The sequence below is a fragment of the Macadamia integrifolia genome, chromosome 6, assembly GCF_013358625.1.
Source record: "Macadamia integrifolia cultivar HAES 741 chromosome 6, SCU_Mint_v3, whole genome shotgun sequence".
NCBI lineage: Eukaryota > Viridiplantae > Streptophyta > Magnoliopsida > Proteales > Proteaceae > Macadamia > Macadamia integrifolia.
In genome coordinates this window covers 6,593,275-6,609,960 of record NC_056562.1, presented here as the reverse complement: position 1 = coordinate 6,609,960, position 16,686 = coordinate 6,593,275, and the positions used below count along the sequence as shown (strand labels likewise).

Here is a 16,686-nt window from a genome sequence, read left to right as displayed (position 1 = left end):
ATCGCAATTATAATGCTTTATTAATTTATTAGAAAATTCCCAATTAAATTGGAAAATGTAAATTTGGAAGGTGAGGTTTGTTTGTTTGGAAATTCATAAATGATTGGGAAATAATGAATATAGAATGAGAAAATGACGGGATCTACATGTCGTGGATTGCATTAGCAGCGTCACGTGCTCCGCGTAGTCGATGCAACCCCCAGTTCACAGCCCATTCGCCAAGTCTCCAACAGCCAGTTGTCAGTTGAGTGGTTCATCAATGTCCATGCGCCTGTCCAGAGTTACTTTGCCATAACATGAGGTGTTTCTGATGCAATTAAAAAGTGACCCATGCAATTAATGGTATTTAACATTATGATAGCTTGGTCACATTGCAAGTTAATATCAATTCATTTAGATATTTAAAGATACATTGAATTTATATTTGAGGATTTCTAGTCAAATTATGAATTTAATTACTCTTCTATTTATTTCAGCATTAACATTCCTTCTAGATTTAAAAAAGTGTTTTGGAAGAATTCTTAGAAACCATTGCTTCCAAAGCTATCTAAGTACCTTGGCCTTCATACTGGTATTGGAAAATCTAAGACTGTCATCTACTCTGAAGTGCGGGACTATATTTTTGTAAAAAATATGCTGCTTGAAAGGGCAATTACTCTGTTTTGGAGGAAAGGAGGTCTTAATTGAAATTGCTCACTTCAAGCTTCCTTCTACCTTGCTGAATTATTTGAATATGGTGATCGTTCATTTTTTTGTGGGGGAAAAAAGAGAATGAGAGAAAAATTCACTAGACTAGTTGGTCTAATCTATGTACTAGCAAGCTTTGTAGTGATATGGGGTTTAGAGATTTGTCTTTCAATTACAAGCTTACCTTGCTAAACTTGCTTGGAAGCCTCTTATTAATATTGATTCCTTTTGGGTCTCATGGGTCAAGAGTATCTACTACCCTCAAATGTAGGCTTCCTTAATGATCAACTAGGCAGCAAGCCTTCTTGGGCTTATAGAAGTGTTTTCTCTGGAAGCCAATTGTTTGATGAGGGGTTGAGATGGTCCATTGGTGATGGCCAGTGCATTTGTATTTGGGACTCTAAATCGGTCCTAAACCTTGAAAACCTTTTTTAGCTCCCTTGGTCTCCTGATTGTTCTGTTTTCTATGTTGCAAATCTTATTGATTTTAATAAAAAAAATCCTGGAAGCAAGACTTGATCCAAAGACTCTTTATGAGAAGTGAAGCTGAGGCCATTCAAGCAAACAATCCATCTTCACCCATCTCAAGATGAGTTGGTGTGGTCCCTTGATAAATCTGAAAATTTTTCTATTAAATTTGCTTTTTATTTTGCTCAATCTCGTGCTTATCAGATTTATCTAGATGGTGACAATCCATTATCAATCCCTTCATCTATTTGGAAAGGCATTTGGAATGCTAAGTGTGAGGCACCAGCGGCGTTTCATGGACCTCCTTTGTAAAAAGAGTGGTATGGGTTCGACAATTTCTATTGACTAGAAGTCACCACCTAGATTCGGGTTTTAGGACCCATAACGAAAAGGAAAAGAAATGACACCATCCAAACCATCTAACCATGAGTTAAGGTTCGTGTCAAGTTGTGGTCCAGAGAAGGGGTTAGGCATCTCAGTCCACCCGGTAAAAATCATACTTCAACCCTACGTTTCAAAAGAAGGGCTCGGTTATGAGTTTCAGAAGTTCTTAAACCCAAGCCCCCCATAGATTTTGGGGTGCAAACTTTGTTCTACCCAATCAAGTGTAATTTTTTTGTTCCATTATTAGTATTTCCATTCAAAATATTAAAATAAATGGAATTGAGTTTCTTACAAGTAATTTTGGGGAAAGAAAAACATGATATAAGATAAGAAGGTATAGAAGACAGTAGATTGAATTAAAACTATAAGTCCTGCAAAAGAAAGAAGGTTAGCCTTCCAGGATAAGAGTTTCTTACCCACTCTAGTAACAATGTGTTGAAATCCATTACATCTAGCTCTGATAGGGTAGATTTTGGTACCAAGGTATAGGTGGAGTTATGGTCCATTTCCTTAATTCCGATCAGATTACAGATGTTAGATTTACATGAGCTGGTTACATTTGAGCTAAAAGCTAAATCACTTTTGTCCAAATTAATAGTGAGTCTAAATGGATCTGAGAAAATCTCTAAGATGTATTTAACTGTAGAGATATCTTTAGTGGTAGCTTTACTGAAAATAAAGGTGTCATTGGTAAAAAAAGGATGAAAAATTTCAGATGCATTCTTGATCACTTTGATTCCTTTGAAAAATTTAACTCTCTATATGCAGTTAAAAGTCTGAAAAGTCCTTCAATGGCCACAATAAAGAGAAAGGGGCCTAAAGGACATCCTTACCGAATACCCTGGAGGGTTCAAAGTAATTGTAGGCTAATTCATTTGGTTTAATGGAGAAATAGGTAGAACTAATGATATAGCTAATTAAGTCACCCCATCTTTCACTAAAATCGAGATAGTCAAGGATACTCCTTAAGAAACGCCATTCAAGCTTGTGCCTTGGCCATGTCAAGCTTGATGGCCACAAAACCAGTTTTACCTTTGGTTTTTTTTTTTTTTTATATAGAGAATGGAAGATCTCCCTGGGCAATGATTATGTTGTCAGAAATCTGTTTACTAAGAGCAAAAGTAGATTGGAAAGGGGAAATAATCCTATGTAGGACAAATTTTGAGTCTCCAGACAAAGATTTTGATAATGAATTTGTAAGAAAAATTACACAAGCCGATCGCCCTGAAATCATCAACATGGTCAAAGTTTTTTTTTTTTTTAGAATGAGGCATAGAAGAGTGTGGTTAGTTCCAAAGGGAAGTGAGATGTGTTGGATTTATGGGCTAAATTAATTATTCGGGTTGATTAAATTGGTGAGAGTCAAATTGCATGAATCGATTCGGTCCACTCTCAAGTTTAGAGATATGCTAGTCAAACCCATTGTGGTTTAGGGTTTTTGGTGCATAACAGTATTATAAATACAGTGTTTTGGGTCCCTGCGGCCATTATTCACTTTTTTCCACTTTATCACTGAAGTGAGAGAACCAAAAAGGTCTAAGGGGTTATAGAAGATCCATAACCAAGAGAGGAAAAATGTGAAGAACGACGTGATCATCTTCAACATATTAGGTGAAATGTACAATTCGATCCTCTATAATTTGATAATTTTATTTGATTCGGATTCTTAATTTCCTGTGTGGTTTCTTCAACTAGGGTTTCAAGATTTGAACTCCATTGTTATTCTAACAAGTGGTATTAGAGCCAATCACATGGGAGAAGAGTTGATACTAGATTTATATAATTGAATCAAGTTATAAATTTAATGAAATGTTCTATGGTGATTAATCGTTACCAATTTTGGTTTGGGGTTTTGACTTATTATGCTTCTTCAATGTTTCTGTTATTAATTCATTAAAATAGGAAGAAGCCATGGAGGGTCGCTGGGAAAATCTATAGCCATGCCGATCATCTCTATGATCGCCACCATCTTTTTGACCACTGATTATGATGATTTTGGGTTAAACGAAAATCTTAGGAATTTAATTTTTGATTATTTTTTGTTGAAATAGGCTTGTGGAAGAGGGATTTTAACTTTTTTATTTTGGCATCGATCACCGGAATGATATTCTTCGGGATGGTATAATCCTTCGTCAACGGTTTCATAGCCACTCACCCTCTAGTCAACCTGCTGTGGGTGCTTGAAATATGAATGGAACCCTCACTGGTTCTTCTCTTTTGTGGCCGATTTAGATTGGCGGCAACAGTAGAGATAGTTCTGCTCTAGAGAAGAAAATAGGGTTGTTAAAGATGATAGACCTATTTTGGGGTCTATAAAACTTGAAGTTAGTTTAAAAGGGAACTAATGGGCCCATGGTAGAATAGCTTGTTTTATCTTTAATTTTTGTTTAAAACTTAAACTTGAATCCATTGGGCTGAGCCCATATGTTTTTGTTTTAAAACTTTAAGTTATATCTAATGGGCTAAGCCCATGTGGTTTTTGTTTTTGTTTTTTTTTTTTTTAAAAGGTCAGTTGATTATGATGGTTCAATGAACCGAACCAAAAGTGAATCAGATCAGGTTTAGGCCACACATGGTTGAATCGGTCCAGAGCTGAATCGAACTAGTCGAGTCGAGTCGACCCGTAAACCTGACCATTGACCCGTATCTTTGACCTGTTTGACTTTTCCAATGGGTCACCGGAAAAACCACCGGAAAGTTCGCCGATGAGGCATCGGCGTTGACCAGAAGTTATTTAAAAAAAAAAAAAACACTTAAAAGGCTTGTTTGGTTTCTGGTTTCTTTTTCTTAGGTTTTTATTTTAAACAACTTTAAATGTCACTTTAAGGATCATTTTAAGGCCAAATTGAAATCGCATTTTTTTTTTGCCTTGGATTCCTTGTTTTGAGCCACATTTAATGATCTAATTTTTATATGATATATTTTATTTGAAAATTTATGTTATATTTGTTTTTAATCATTGAAACAAGAGGGCATAAATCAATATTTTAAAAAAAATGTATATGTTATTGGTTACCATGAGATTGGGAAGGGTTTTTAAATTGAAATATGTTAATATTGAATTGGGTGTAAGCTTTCGCACATTCTAAGCTGCATAGTCATTTTTCAAGAAAACCTGAAAGGGTGAGGTGGAATTTACCAAAGTGATACATCTCATTCTTCCATGATTTTCCTCAGGGCAGCAAAGTATGAGACATTTGCCCTAAAGTGATGTCACCAAAAGTTAAAGAAAATGATAGTAACCTAGAGGTTCCTAAGCTCAAAGGTGAGGGGATCTCGAAAGTTATTATTCTTTTCACAGTATATATAGATATGTAAGAGGACCAGTGCATTCTTAGCCCAAATGATAGGAATTTAGTTATGATTGTAATCTTGTATGGTTATTGTTGTCCTAGTAACAGATTTAAATGTATGTTCATGAATATAAAGATACACATTTCCAATGAGAAAGATATGATAGAATTGAGTGGAACCCATAAAAGTGGTACATTCAACTCGATTGATTCCCCAATAGTAAAGATGATATTTTTTCAAAGATTATGTCATCAAGGTTTGAGGATAAATATCCACATTTCAGAAAGGGACACTGACTTAGGAGTTCTTTTGTCCAAATGTGATTGAACTCTAAAATTAGTGTTCTTTTCACAGTTAAAAGAAGGAAATAAGAGCATCAGTTAATTCCTGTCCCAAAGGACAGGGATACAGTTTTAGTTGTGACTCTTATTTAGATATAGTGATGGTATTACATGCTTTAATATTGTGGTTTATATTTTAAAATTTTGCATGTATTGTGTTGTTATTACTGCCTTAGCAGGATGGCCGTTCCCTCAAGTTATGTGTCTTCCATCTCAATTCTTACTGGTAACAACTATAAAAAATAAATAGAGGAATTAGAATTGTATTTAGGTCTTCTTGACTTAGACTTGACCCTTAGGGAGCCTAAACTTGATCCTCTAATAGACACCAACCCTGCTACTGAAAGGACTAAGTTTAAGAAATGGGCATATGCAAACAAAAAGTGTATAATAGTTGTGAAAAAGGCAGTTTCTGAAATTATACGTGGGAACATAAAAATCAAAGAAACTGCCAAAGAAATCTTGGATGCTATTAAAGCTGAGTTTGAACATAGTGTATAATAGTTGTGAAAAAGGCAGTTCCTGAAATTATACATGGGAACAGAGAAATCAAAGACACTGCCAAAGAAATCTTGGATGCTATCAAAGCTGAGTTTGAACATAACAAGAAAGCTAAGAAAACCACATTGATGACTAGGCTAATGAATACATGGTATGATGGAATGGGAGTGTTAGGGAATACATTTTGGAGCTACTGATGTTGGTAAACTTAAGGATCTTGGAATACAGATCGATGAAGAATATATTGTTCATATTGCACTGAATACCCTACCTAGCCAGTATAAGTTTATCTGCTGTACCTACATTGCATTGAAGGATGATTGAAGCTTAAATGAGCATATTTCCATTTGCACTCAAGAGGAAGAAAAATTGAAACAAACTAGGTTTGAGAGTGTAAATTCAACTTTCCGCAAGGGATCTTCTTGTGGACCATGCAGAAGGAACAAGTATTTTTCCAACAAAGAAAACTTCAAGCCATATGACAAAACTAAGGGCTCTTAAGAGCTTGAGACATCTCAGAATGCTCAGGATGAAGACAAGACAAATAATTTAGAGTATTTATGATGCCACAAGAAAAGACATGTGAAGAAGGACTGCTTCATTTTCAATAAATGGTTAGAAAAAAGAAAGAATTCTGGGGCTGATAAACATGAGGATGCCAAGAAAGGGTGAGGTGGACTGATCATCAGCAATTGAAAGTGAGTAGAAGTTGATGTCATCAAATAGTTAGGACTTCTTTGTATTGAGATGCTTGAAATGCTTGATTAGTGGGAGCTTTGTTTTTTTGAGTATTTGTTTATGTTTTAAAACCTTAGCCCGTATGTTTTGGGGCAGAGTTTGATAAATTATGTTGATATTTTAGCATTTATATAATGCACAATTATTTCATTTATTAATTGCTTTGTGGTTTTATTTGAGAATATTTTATAGGCTGTAATTGCCTCAGCTATAGGTAATATTTTTGTTATAGTTTAAAAGGCAGCACGTGCCACAGTTCAAAGGAAATGCTTGCCACAGTTTATAGAGAGTAATTGTCACAGTTATAAGCAATGTTTGTTACAATTTAAAAGACAATACTTATCATAGTTATAGGTAATGTTTGCCACAATTTAAAAGGCAGTACTTGTCACAGTTATAGGCAATCTTGTCATTCAGTTTAAAGGCAACACTTGCCATAGGTTAAGGATAATGTTTGCCAAAGTTTATAGGCAGAAGGCCATAGTTAGATGTTAACCCCATATCAAAGGCAATTTACACAGTTAAGGTTAATATCACAGTTAAGGACCTACATAGAATGACAACAGTGTTATTTGAGTATATGTCAATATTTCCATGTTAATAACCCATATAAATTCGTGTTGAGAAATTTACTTATATTTGTAATAACAGAAAGTTACATTCCAATATGAGTGGCTTTTCAACTAAATTATAGTAAGAATGATTAATGTAATGAGATTATATGGCCACACCAATATAAAAGACATCCTTATAATTAATGTAGCCAAAGTGGGAGATTTTTGGATTTATGGATTAAATTAATTATTCGGATTGATTAAATGGGTGGGAGTCAAATTGCATGAACCGGTTCAGTCCACTTTCAAGTTTAGGGATATGCTAGCCCAACCCATTGTGGTTTTGGGTTTTGGGTGCAACTATTATTCACTTTTTTTAATTTTACCACTGAAGTGAGAGAACCAAGGAGGTCTACGGGGTTGTAGAAGATCCATAACCAATAGAGGGAAAAGGTGAAGAACGGCATGATCATCTTCAATATGCTAGGTGAAAGGTACAATTCGATCCTCTATGATTTAATAATTTTATTTGATTCGTGTTCTTGCTTTCCTATGTAGTTTCTTCAATTAGGGTTTCGAGATTCGAACCCCCTTATTGTTCTAACAAGATGTCCCTAAAGAAATTGGAGACAAAGCTACAAACATCCAAACGAATGAAGCCTTGGAATTTCTAGAAAAACACAACTTGAAACCCATCAGCCTTAGGTGCTTTATAGGCACTAATAGAGAAAACAGAGTTTCTAATTTCCTCAGGGGAAGGGATGTTATGCAGAGCAGGTAGTTCAGTTGGATCAAGGATAGGGGAAAAGAGATGTTCAATAATGGTGGGGTCAAGGATGAAAGGTGGTTGGCAAAAACAGAGGCAATCTGAATTGGGTTGGATAAAAGGGAGCCATCCTGAGATAAGATAGAGCCAATCTTTCTTCTGTGTTGATTGGATCTGACAATCGAGTGGTAAAACTTGGTATTCCTATCACCGTCAAACATGTATAAGTGCATAGATTTATGATACCAGAAAAATTCTCCAGCATTAAGAATCCACATTTTTTTATGGGAGATGGATGCCAATTGTTCAGAAGAAGGACATTGGAGATTTTTAGCTTCAAGATGGGAGTTAAAAAGAGATCCTTTAAGGAGTTGAATATTCCCAAAAGTGTTGATATTCCATTTAGCAAGAATTCTATTGAAGATGACAAGCTTAGCAACAAAATTAACATAGGAGAGGGTAAGCCATTGTTTGAGACAAAAGGAGAAGAAATTCGGGTGGATGGTCCATGCATCCTAAAACTGGAAGAGTTTGTTGGCCTGGGGGAGGTTGGGAGGTTTGAGAGACAAAGTGGGTTGTGGTAAGATCCAACAGAAGAGAGTTTAGTCAAAGAAATAGAAGGAAAGACGGAGAACCAACATAGAGAAGCAAAAACCTTGTCAGTGGCCTCCTTGATTAATTCTAGAGGCTTTTGCTTGTTTGTCCATGTGAAAGGGTTGCCACATATCTTAATTTCCACAAGTTATAGGGATGAAATCAAGTTATCAAGAATAAGGGCTGTGGGAGAAGATTTGAAGGGTATCCCACCAGATTTGTCCTCAAGTTTAAGGGTTTCATTAAAATCTCCTAAAAGGAGGAAAGGGAGAGAGAGGGAGGATAGATAGCCAAAAGTTCAATCTAGGAGGTTGAATGGATTAGGCTGTGAAGGTGCCTAAAGACAAACCAGGATCCAACCATTCCTAGATTGTACTTCTATGGAAATAAACCAGGGTCTTACATAAATTGTTCTGAAGAAAAACAAAGGGGAGACCAAAAGCCATATTCCACCTTAAAGACCCTTGGATCCTTTATTGTTATAGAAATTGGATTTATCATAGTCATTGAAAAAACCAGGGAGGGGAAAAGATGAATGGTCACATATCTTGGTTTCATAAAGGAAAACAACTTCCGGTCGAATTTTTTTATAGTGCAATAGTAGACAATTTTTGGTGAGCTTGTTGTGCAGTCCACACTTATTCCAATGGACAATGTTCATAGATACAACCATGGGTAATATGAAAACAAAAAGGGAAAAGTACTATTCAGAAACAAGAAATTAATCATAGTGCAGAGGTTATCCAATCCACAAAAAGAGAAGAAGTAATAGAAGACAGAAAAGCAAGCACAAGGAGAAGTAGAAAAAAAAATTTAAATAACAAGATAGAAACACAGGTAAAAAAAGTAAACACCACCATAAACAAACTAATTATTAGGTAAGCGGCAAATACAGAATGAGTTGTAAAGAAGATGCAGATTAGGTAAAGATAGGATAACAAGGTATAAATTGTCTATGCAAATAACATGATTTTGAGTCAGAACCAAGCAAGACACAATCCAAGAGCTACACAAAAGAAACACAATAAATAGCCAGAGAAAGAAAAATCAGGTAGAAATACTATTACCCGGTCTTGCATTGTTTGTTCCAACCCTCTTCAGTGGTCAGACTCCTCCTCAGCAACATAGTAGTGGTTCGAACTTGAGGCTTGCTGAGGCATCTTCTTCTTTGCCATCAGACCTTCCCTAACTTGTAGGAAATCTTCAACTTGCTTCAACAGTGCATCGGGGTATTTGGAAGAAGACACTGCTTGTGAGATTAAGGAAATAATCATCTCTGCATACTCCTTAGCTTCCATTGGGCATTTCCTTCTGAGATAAGGAAGTGGATTGGGGGGACATGGGTTGCCGCCTGGCTAGATAGGTTAGGTGCCGATGCTACAGAGAAGTTGGAGGGCAAAGTCTTGGGACCACAATGGAAGAAGTATTGGTGGACCGTAACATTCTTTGCTCTGCCAAACTGGACATGAGGGTCCTCTAGAGCATCAGAGGACTGTCTAGTAGGGGGAGGGGAAATCTGCCTCTCAGTAGTACCAGTATCAACATCCAAGGGGATGGTTTGGAAGGCTAGGCTAGGTATGTGAATGTCTTCCACCGAAGGGCCAAGAATAGGGTTATCTAGTGGTAATTCTTGAGGCAAAGGAGGGAGGGATGTAGGAGGGGAAAAAGGTTTGGGGTCTAAGGGAGGGAAAAAATTTGACCAAAAGACATCATCCAAAAGTAAGGAGGAGGGAGAGACATTTTTTCCCTCAGAGACCACTTGGCTAGCCTCAACTACAAAAGCAGAGGGGGGAGGGTAAATCGCAGGGACGAAAGAAGTAGTATTAGGTCTAGGGGGAGAAGGGGGGAGAGGTGGTGACTCGAAGCCACTACAGATGGTGGAAGGGGAAGGGACAGTGGAGGTAAGCAACAAGCATGATATGCTAGGAGTCAAAAGAGTCGAGTTTACCTGAGGCGAGTTCACAAGCAAGGGGCAAACCATAGCTTGGTTGTATTAACTCCAAGGGGGGGCGATGGCTTAGAGACTTTCTTCAAGGCAAGGCATGACTGGTAGGAGTGGTTGATTTTACCACAGTTAAGGCAGAGCGACAATAGTTTATACTTGAATATGGCTGAGGAAAAATCTTTAGAAGGATGTCGGATGCGTGAGGTGAGTCACACAACATGATTCTTGCGGAGGGAGACCTTAACATGGGCAGTTCCAAAGGGGAGACCAAGAGCTCCAAAGTCAAGGTTCATGTCGATCACACGACCTACATAGGAAACCACACCTTTGATGGCTTCCAGATTGAAACAATAAAAAGGGATGTTTGAAATCTGCATCCAAATGGGTACAAACTTGAGCTCATTGTTTGAGTTTTTAGTATCCAGTTCGAAGAAGCTCACCTGAAGAAGAGTTTCTACCCACCACCAAGGGGTAAGGGAGATGACTCCATTCCTTTCTTCTTTGGAAGAGAACTCGATGAATAAGAAACACTTATCGAAGCAAGCAATGAAGACCGCCCCCATTAGAAACCACAAGGAAGCCAGGACGTTAACATACGATCTCTGCGAGGCTTAGGGTAGCCCACGGAGGCCCCAAACAAAGAAAAAGGAGTAGTGGTGCAGGGGCGAGTAAGGGGATCAACAGGAGGAGAGCCAGGCATAGGAATACCCCAATAAGATCTTGCAAGAGAGGTGCATGTTTGAGATTTTGCAAAGACTAATAGAGAAGGTTTAGCAGAAGAGAGCGAGGACTTGTTCAAGCAGAAAGGGGGATAGGAGGATGAGGGGTGTGGGTTAAGAGGGTTTTTGTCTATGGTAGGCAACAAAAAACGGAAAAGAGGGAAAGCGATAGTAAAGGGGGAAAGGATACTCATGGTAAAAAATAAAAAGGGAGAAAAAGTGTAACCCATAAGAAGAGGATAAGAGGGTAGAGAGAAAGGAGGGAGGGAGAAAGACTTACCCGGAGGAGAGTATATCGCACTGTTGAAAGCAAAAGGTAGATTTCATCGCAGGGTCATTGGGAGAGTTCATCGGGCCCACTGAGGGTGGAGCAAACCAATCAAAGACCAAGAAGGGGAAAAGTCGGGGAGAAAAACAAGCAAATGGGAGACAAGGGACGAGAAAAATAAGCAGTAATGATGAAGTTAATCCATAGAAGGAAGGGAGAGACGAAGAGAGAGGAGAAGTAGGATTGGATAACGCTCCAAGTTCTACTCACTTTCATGAATAGAATTCAGTTCATCGAAAAAAAAAAAAAAATTGAATTATATCTACAAACACTAAGACCAGTTACAGGGTTATATTTTATCATCTAATCCTTGCCCTTTATCTCAATTGGCAATAAATTAAATATGCAGACACTCAAACCAAGGGAAAAAGAACACTGTGGTCATATGGCCCCTACACCAGCCAAGTAAGGGGCGCACATGTGCATAAACAAGGGATACCATTTCAGCGTCCTCTAAATTTGGACGTAGGGCCATGCGACAATGGAGCGTTCATTTTCCCCTCAATTAAACTATCCATGGTGCCTCTGACTACTTTGACGGTTTGGTGCAACCACCTCGAGGTTTTGGACAATTTGGTACCATGGGAAAGTTCTATATAGACCGAAAAAAATTCCTTGTAAAAAAGTTCTATGGACCAACAAATCTCTTTCAAAATGACCATACACACCCGTCACTAATGAGCCGCTACCCACTAGCCATTAGAGCAATCGAAAAGGTTCGATCAGTCTAATTAGAATAAACAATATTAGCTTCGTCTCTTTGGTTGAGCTGAATGGCAGGCCATCGTCTGGGTCCTTTAGCTGTTTCTCCCACCTTTAAACCTATATAAAGGTTGAATTAGTATAGCACCCAAACAGGTCACTGACCCGTGATCGGTTCAGGAACATGGATTGCCGGAAAACAAAATTGGCCCTTCTTGTGTTTCTGTGGGCATCCACTTTCGGCCTGTGTCTGTGTCTTCCAAGGGAGTTCTCTATAGTAAGTCATGACAAGGACGAGTTATTGTTATCAGAAGAACGAGTCTCCGATGAGTTCAGGCAATGGAGGGAGAAGCATGGGAAGGTTTACAAGCATTCAGAAGAGTTGCAGAGGAGATTGGAGAACTTCAGGAAGAATCTGAAATACGTATTAGAGAAGAACTCGGAGAGAAAATCTCGGTCGGGGCAGGTTGTGGGTATGAACAGATTTGCAGATATGAGTAACGAGGAGTTCAAGGCGATGTATATGTCTAAGATTAAGAAGCCGATTGGGAAGAAGAGTGCTGTGAAATGGGGGAGGAGGAAGGGAAAGGAGATGATGTCATGTGAAGCGTCTTCGTCTTTGGATTGGAGGAAGAAGGGAGTAGTGACTGCTGTGAAGGACCAAGGCGACTGTGGTAAGTGGTGTTCTCTGTTCAATCTTCAGTTCCATTATAATCTTTTTTTTTTTCGAAGTTCAAACAAACTAGATGGAGATGTGTGATTACTAATTAGAAATTAGAACTTTGAATGAGGTTGTAAATGGGCCCACTGTGGGCTCTGGTTTTGCTAAATGTTGGATAAGATCAAGCCTGCCAGCTGATTACAAATATAATCAGATTATAAAGTAATTTGGATGGGGAAATGGTCCCAGTGGGCCCACATTTTAAATCAAAACCAAAGTTTTTTCCGTCAAAATTTATTTTTCCTCCAACTGATTTTTCATTATGGCTCCATTTGGTTGTAAGGAAAATTGATGGAAAGGGAAGGTATATTAAAATTTTCAAATCTTTAAAAAATTTCAAACCTAAAGAGAATAATTTTGTAATCATTATTCAACATGTTATTCAACATGATTGTACAATCACTTCAATTTCATATTTAGTAAATATGATACTTTTTAAATTTAATTTTTATGAGAAAAAAGTCATTTGGTAGAGTGGTCCTGCACCTAGACACAAGAGTGCTGAAATTACCGTCCCACACCCTGCACACTCTATGAAATAAAAAAATCCAAACATGTTGATGCCCCTGTAAAAGCTCTCCTTAGCCCCTCACTGATGCAGGGGCATTGATCTCTTGTATAATTTTTATTTTACCTTAAAATCAAGGGAATTATTCCACCAAAAAAAAAAAAAAAAATCAAGGGAATTAGATGCAAAGTGAAGTAAAGTTTAATAATCAAATATGAAATTATTTGTAGTTAGTTACATAACCATGTGGGATTATGATTATAAATGTATCCTTGTTAGGTTTGAAAATTTCACTTTCATTCCCTTAAATTTTCCTTGCAACGAAACGGAGCCTCAAGTATGCAAAGATTTTGAGAGCCAAAATTTTGAATGCGTGGTTTGGTTACAAGTTATAAGTTCTAACGAAAATGAAATTCTCCTTTTGGTTAATTCATGTAGGGAGTTGTTGGTCATTCTCTTCAACTGGAGCCATGGAAGGTATAAATGCAATAGTCTCCGGAGAACTTATTAGCCTTTCAGAACAGGAACTTGTAGACTGTGACACAACCAATGATGGGTGCGACGGAGGTTATATGGACTATGCGTTTGAGTGGGTTATAAATAATGGTGGAATCAATTCAGAGTCCAACTATCCTTACACAGGGTTGGATGGAACCTGCAATGTCACCAAGGTCTTCCCCCTAAACATATCCTACCACTATTAACACTGCTCACAGCTAAATGTGTCTTATGTCATTTCACTTCTCTGTCTAATATATGCTGTTTCCGTTGGATAGGAGAAAATCAAAGTAGTAAGCATTGATGGCTATGAAGATGTAGCTGAAGAAGACAGTGCTATGCTTTGTGCTGTTGTTCAACAACCTGTCAGCGTGGGGATTGATGGCTCAGCATGGGATTTTCAACTATATACAGGGGTAAGTCTATGATTTTTGGATTTAAATGTAAACCTTTAGTTTGATTTTCGTTTCGGAGCTAAAAGCATCCGCAATTATACAAATGTTTTAACTTGTAACCTGTACAGGGGATCTATGATGGGGACTGTTCGAGCGATCCAGATGACATTGACCATGCAGTTTTGATTGTAGGTTATGGTTCACAAGGAGATGAAGAGTATTGGATAGTGAAGAATTCATGGGGAACTACTTGGGGAATAGATGGATACATATATATAAGGAGGAACACAGATTTGCAATATGGGGTTTGTGCAATCAATGCCATGGCTTCTTATCCAACCAAAGAATCCGTTACCCCTTCACCTTCTCCTTTCCCATCTCCATCTGTTCCACCTCCACCACCACCACCACCACCACCACCAACTCCACCACCTCCTTCGCCCACGCCTCCCTCTCCTGGTCCATCACCAAGTGAGTGTGGAGACTATTCCTACTGTCCAGCTACAGAGACTTGCTGCTGCATATTTGAATATTATAATTACTGCCTCATCTATGGCTGCTGCGAGTACGAGAATGCTATATGCTGTACTGGAACTGACTATTGCTGCCCTGAGGACTATCCCATTTGTGATGTCGATGATGGACTCTGTCTCAAGGTTTGAGATTCTATCAAAGATACTTGATTGCTAGAACTTTGGTTTGCCAAGACAAACTCTAATTCACTTAGTTCTATTTTCAGTAAAACACTTAATCGGTTTCAGTTCTATGAGGCAGTACAAAATTAGACAGAGCACCTTCATGCTTGATAGTGTAACTGCTACTTTCAGTTCAGTAGGCCTGGAAAGGAACCCAGGGACAATTTCCAAAAATTGCTAAATTAAAACAATAATTACAAAACAAAGGTGTAAACCAAATTCAACCCTACTTGTTTTGTAATTTATTTTGTAATCTAGTAGATCTAGGAAATTTGTACATTATGATTTAAATTTCATATTTTGGTATTATACTATTGATACTGACTTTGAACGGTTGAGTTCAGTCACTAGCTTTTTAGCCATTCTGACTGGTTACTTGGGATAAAATAAAAGTACTCATTTGGGCTGTCTTTTACTGTAAAACTTTGGTATGTTTTGAGTTCCTAATCTGTTTCTTCTTCCATAGAACTATGGAGATTACCTGGGAGTAGCTGCAAAGAAACGAAAGATTGCCAGGCACAAGTTCCCATGGACCAAACTGGAAGGGATGGGAAACCCATATCGACCTCTCCAGTGGAAGAGGAACAAGTTTGCAGCATTGCAGTGAAGATGGTAGTGTTCCGTGGATCAAAATGGACGGAATTGCGAACCTGTATTGGCTTCTCCAGTGGAAGGCAAATTGGTTTGCCACAATGAGCCAAATATGATGTTCAACTTATTTGGTTCGGTCCTTTGAGGCTTGGATGTTGTTGCCAACATTTGTTTGCCACAGGACCTATTTGGAGCAATTGCTATCAAATAAAATTTCTGTGAACAACACTAAGATTAAACATGTGGAATGAAGACAACATATTACATAATAAAGCAACCAATGATAAGAAGAATTATATGTTCTTAATTGTTTTCTTTGAGCAATTGACAATCAATGGTTATATGCTTCAGCTTGTTACATAGTGTTCACCTGACCCAAGTTATAATCCCTCAAATGAAAGACCTTATGTTTCTGGTTCCATCCCTTTTTTGTGGTATGGCTTTCATAGTATGCGCTACATTAGTACAGTTCTTATTACAGATATGTTGTCTAAGAAGAGTTTTAGCTTCTCCTACAGACCACATAAAGTTGAAAACTGATATACTAGATTGACAGCTGACCGCAATTACCACAGAAATATGAGCAAGCGAATGAGTCATCCACCTGAACTGTGATTGAACCTCTTCAAATATATCAAGGTGAATCGAACTTTTGTTTGATAAACAACTTCATACTGTTTTCCTTTTCCATTTATTATTTTATCTTGAATTTATTGGAATTTCAAACAAATGTAATAGATAGGATGTATGAACCAATTATGTGGTTATATATGATCAGGATTTTTTTGTCAGAGGGAAGACCTCCTAGTGTAGCACATTGAATGCTCAGTCCATCCCCATAAATGTGTATGCAGCAATGCACAAGCAGGAGTATATTGATTTCCTTTCCAGTATTCATACCCAATGAATTCATTCTATTCCCAAAAGCTTAAGCTCAGAGTGCTTAAGGAAGAGGTTCCGTAATTTGTTAACAGAGGTTTCATGCACAAACCAGAGGATAAGTACTTAAATATTTGTTCTTTCAATTTTCCAATTTAATTTGGTAAAAGTGGTGAGACAAGACTACAGGAGTTGTTTGGAAATATAGGCTGAACCATCTTAGACAGATTAGCATGTTAAAAAACACATTTTTAACAAGGACCCTCTTGATTGGCTGATGAGGGAAAGACATATCTATCTATCTATCTATCTATGTATATATATATACTAGTAAATATACACGTGCAAATGCACGTGGTCTTATGGTGGGAGAAGAGA

At 37.7% G+C, this 16,686-nt stretch overlaps 1 protein-coding gene across 1 annotated transcript; it reads left to right on the top strand.

The window, feature by feature from the left end:
* Positions 1 to 11,964: 11,964 nt before the first annotated feature.
* On the top strand, positions 11,965 to 15,736 carry LOC122081059 (low-temperature-induced cysteine proteinase-like). The gene is made up of 5 exons (XM_042648012.1): positions 11,965 to 12,695; positions 13,689 to 13,921; positions 14,027 to 14,164; positions 14,272 to 14,799; positions 15,305 to 15,736. Exons 1-5 carry the CDS (start codon positions 12,206 to 12,208, stop codon positions 15,443 to 15,445), a joined length of 1,530 nt encoding a protein of 509 aa, XP_042503946.1. The 5' UTR covers positions 11,965 to 12,205; the 3' UTR covers positions 15,446 to 15,736.
* Positions 15,737 to 16,686: the final 950 nt, after the last annotated feature.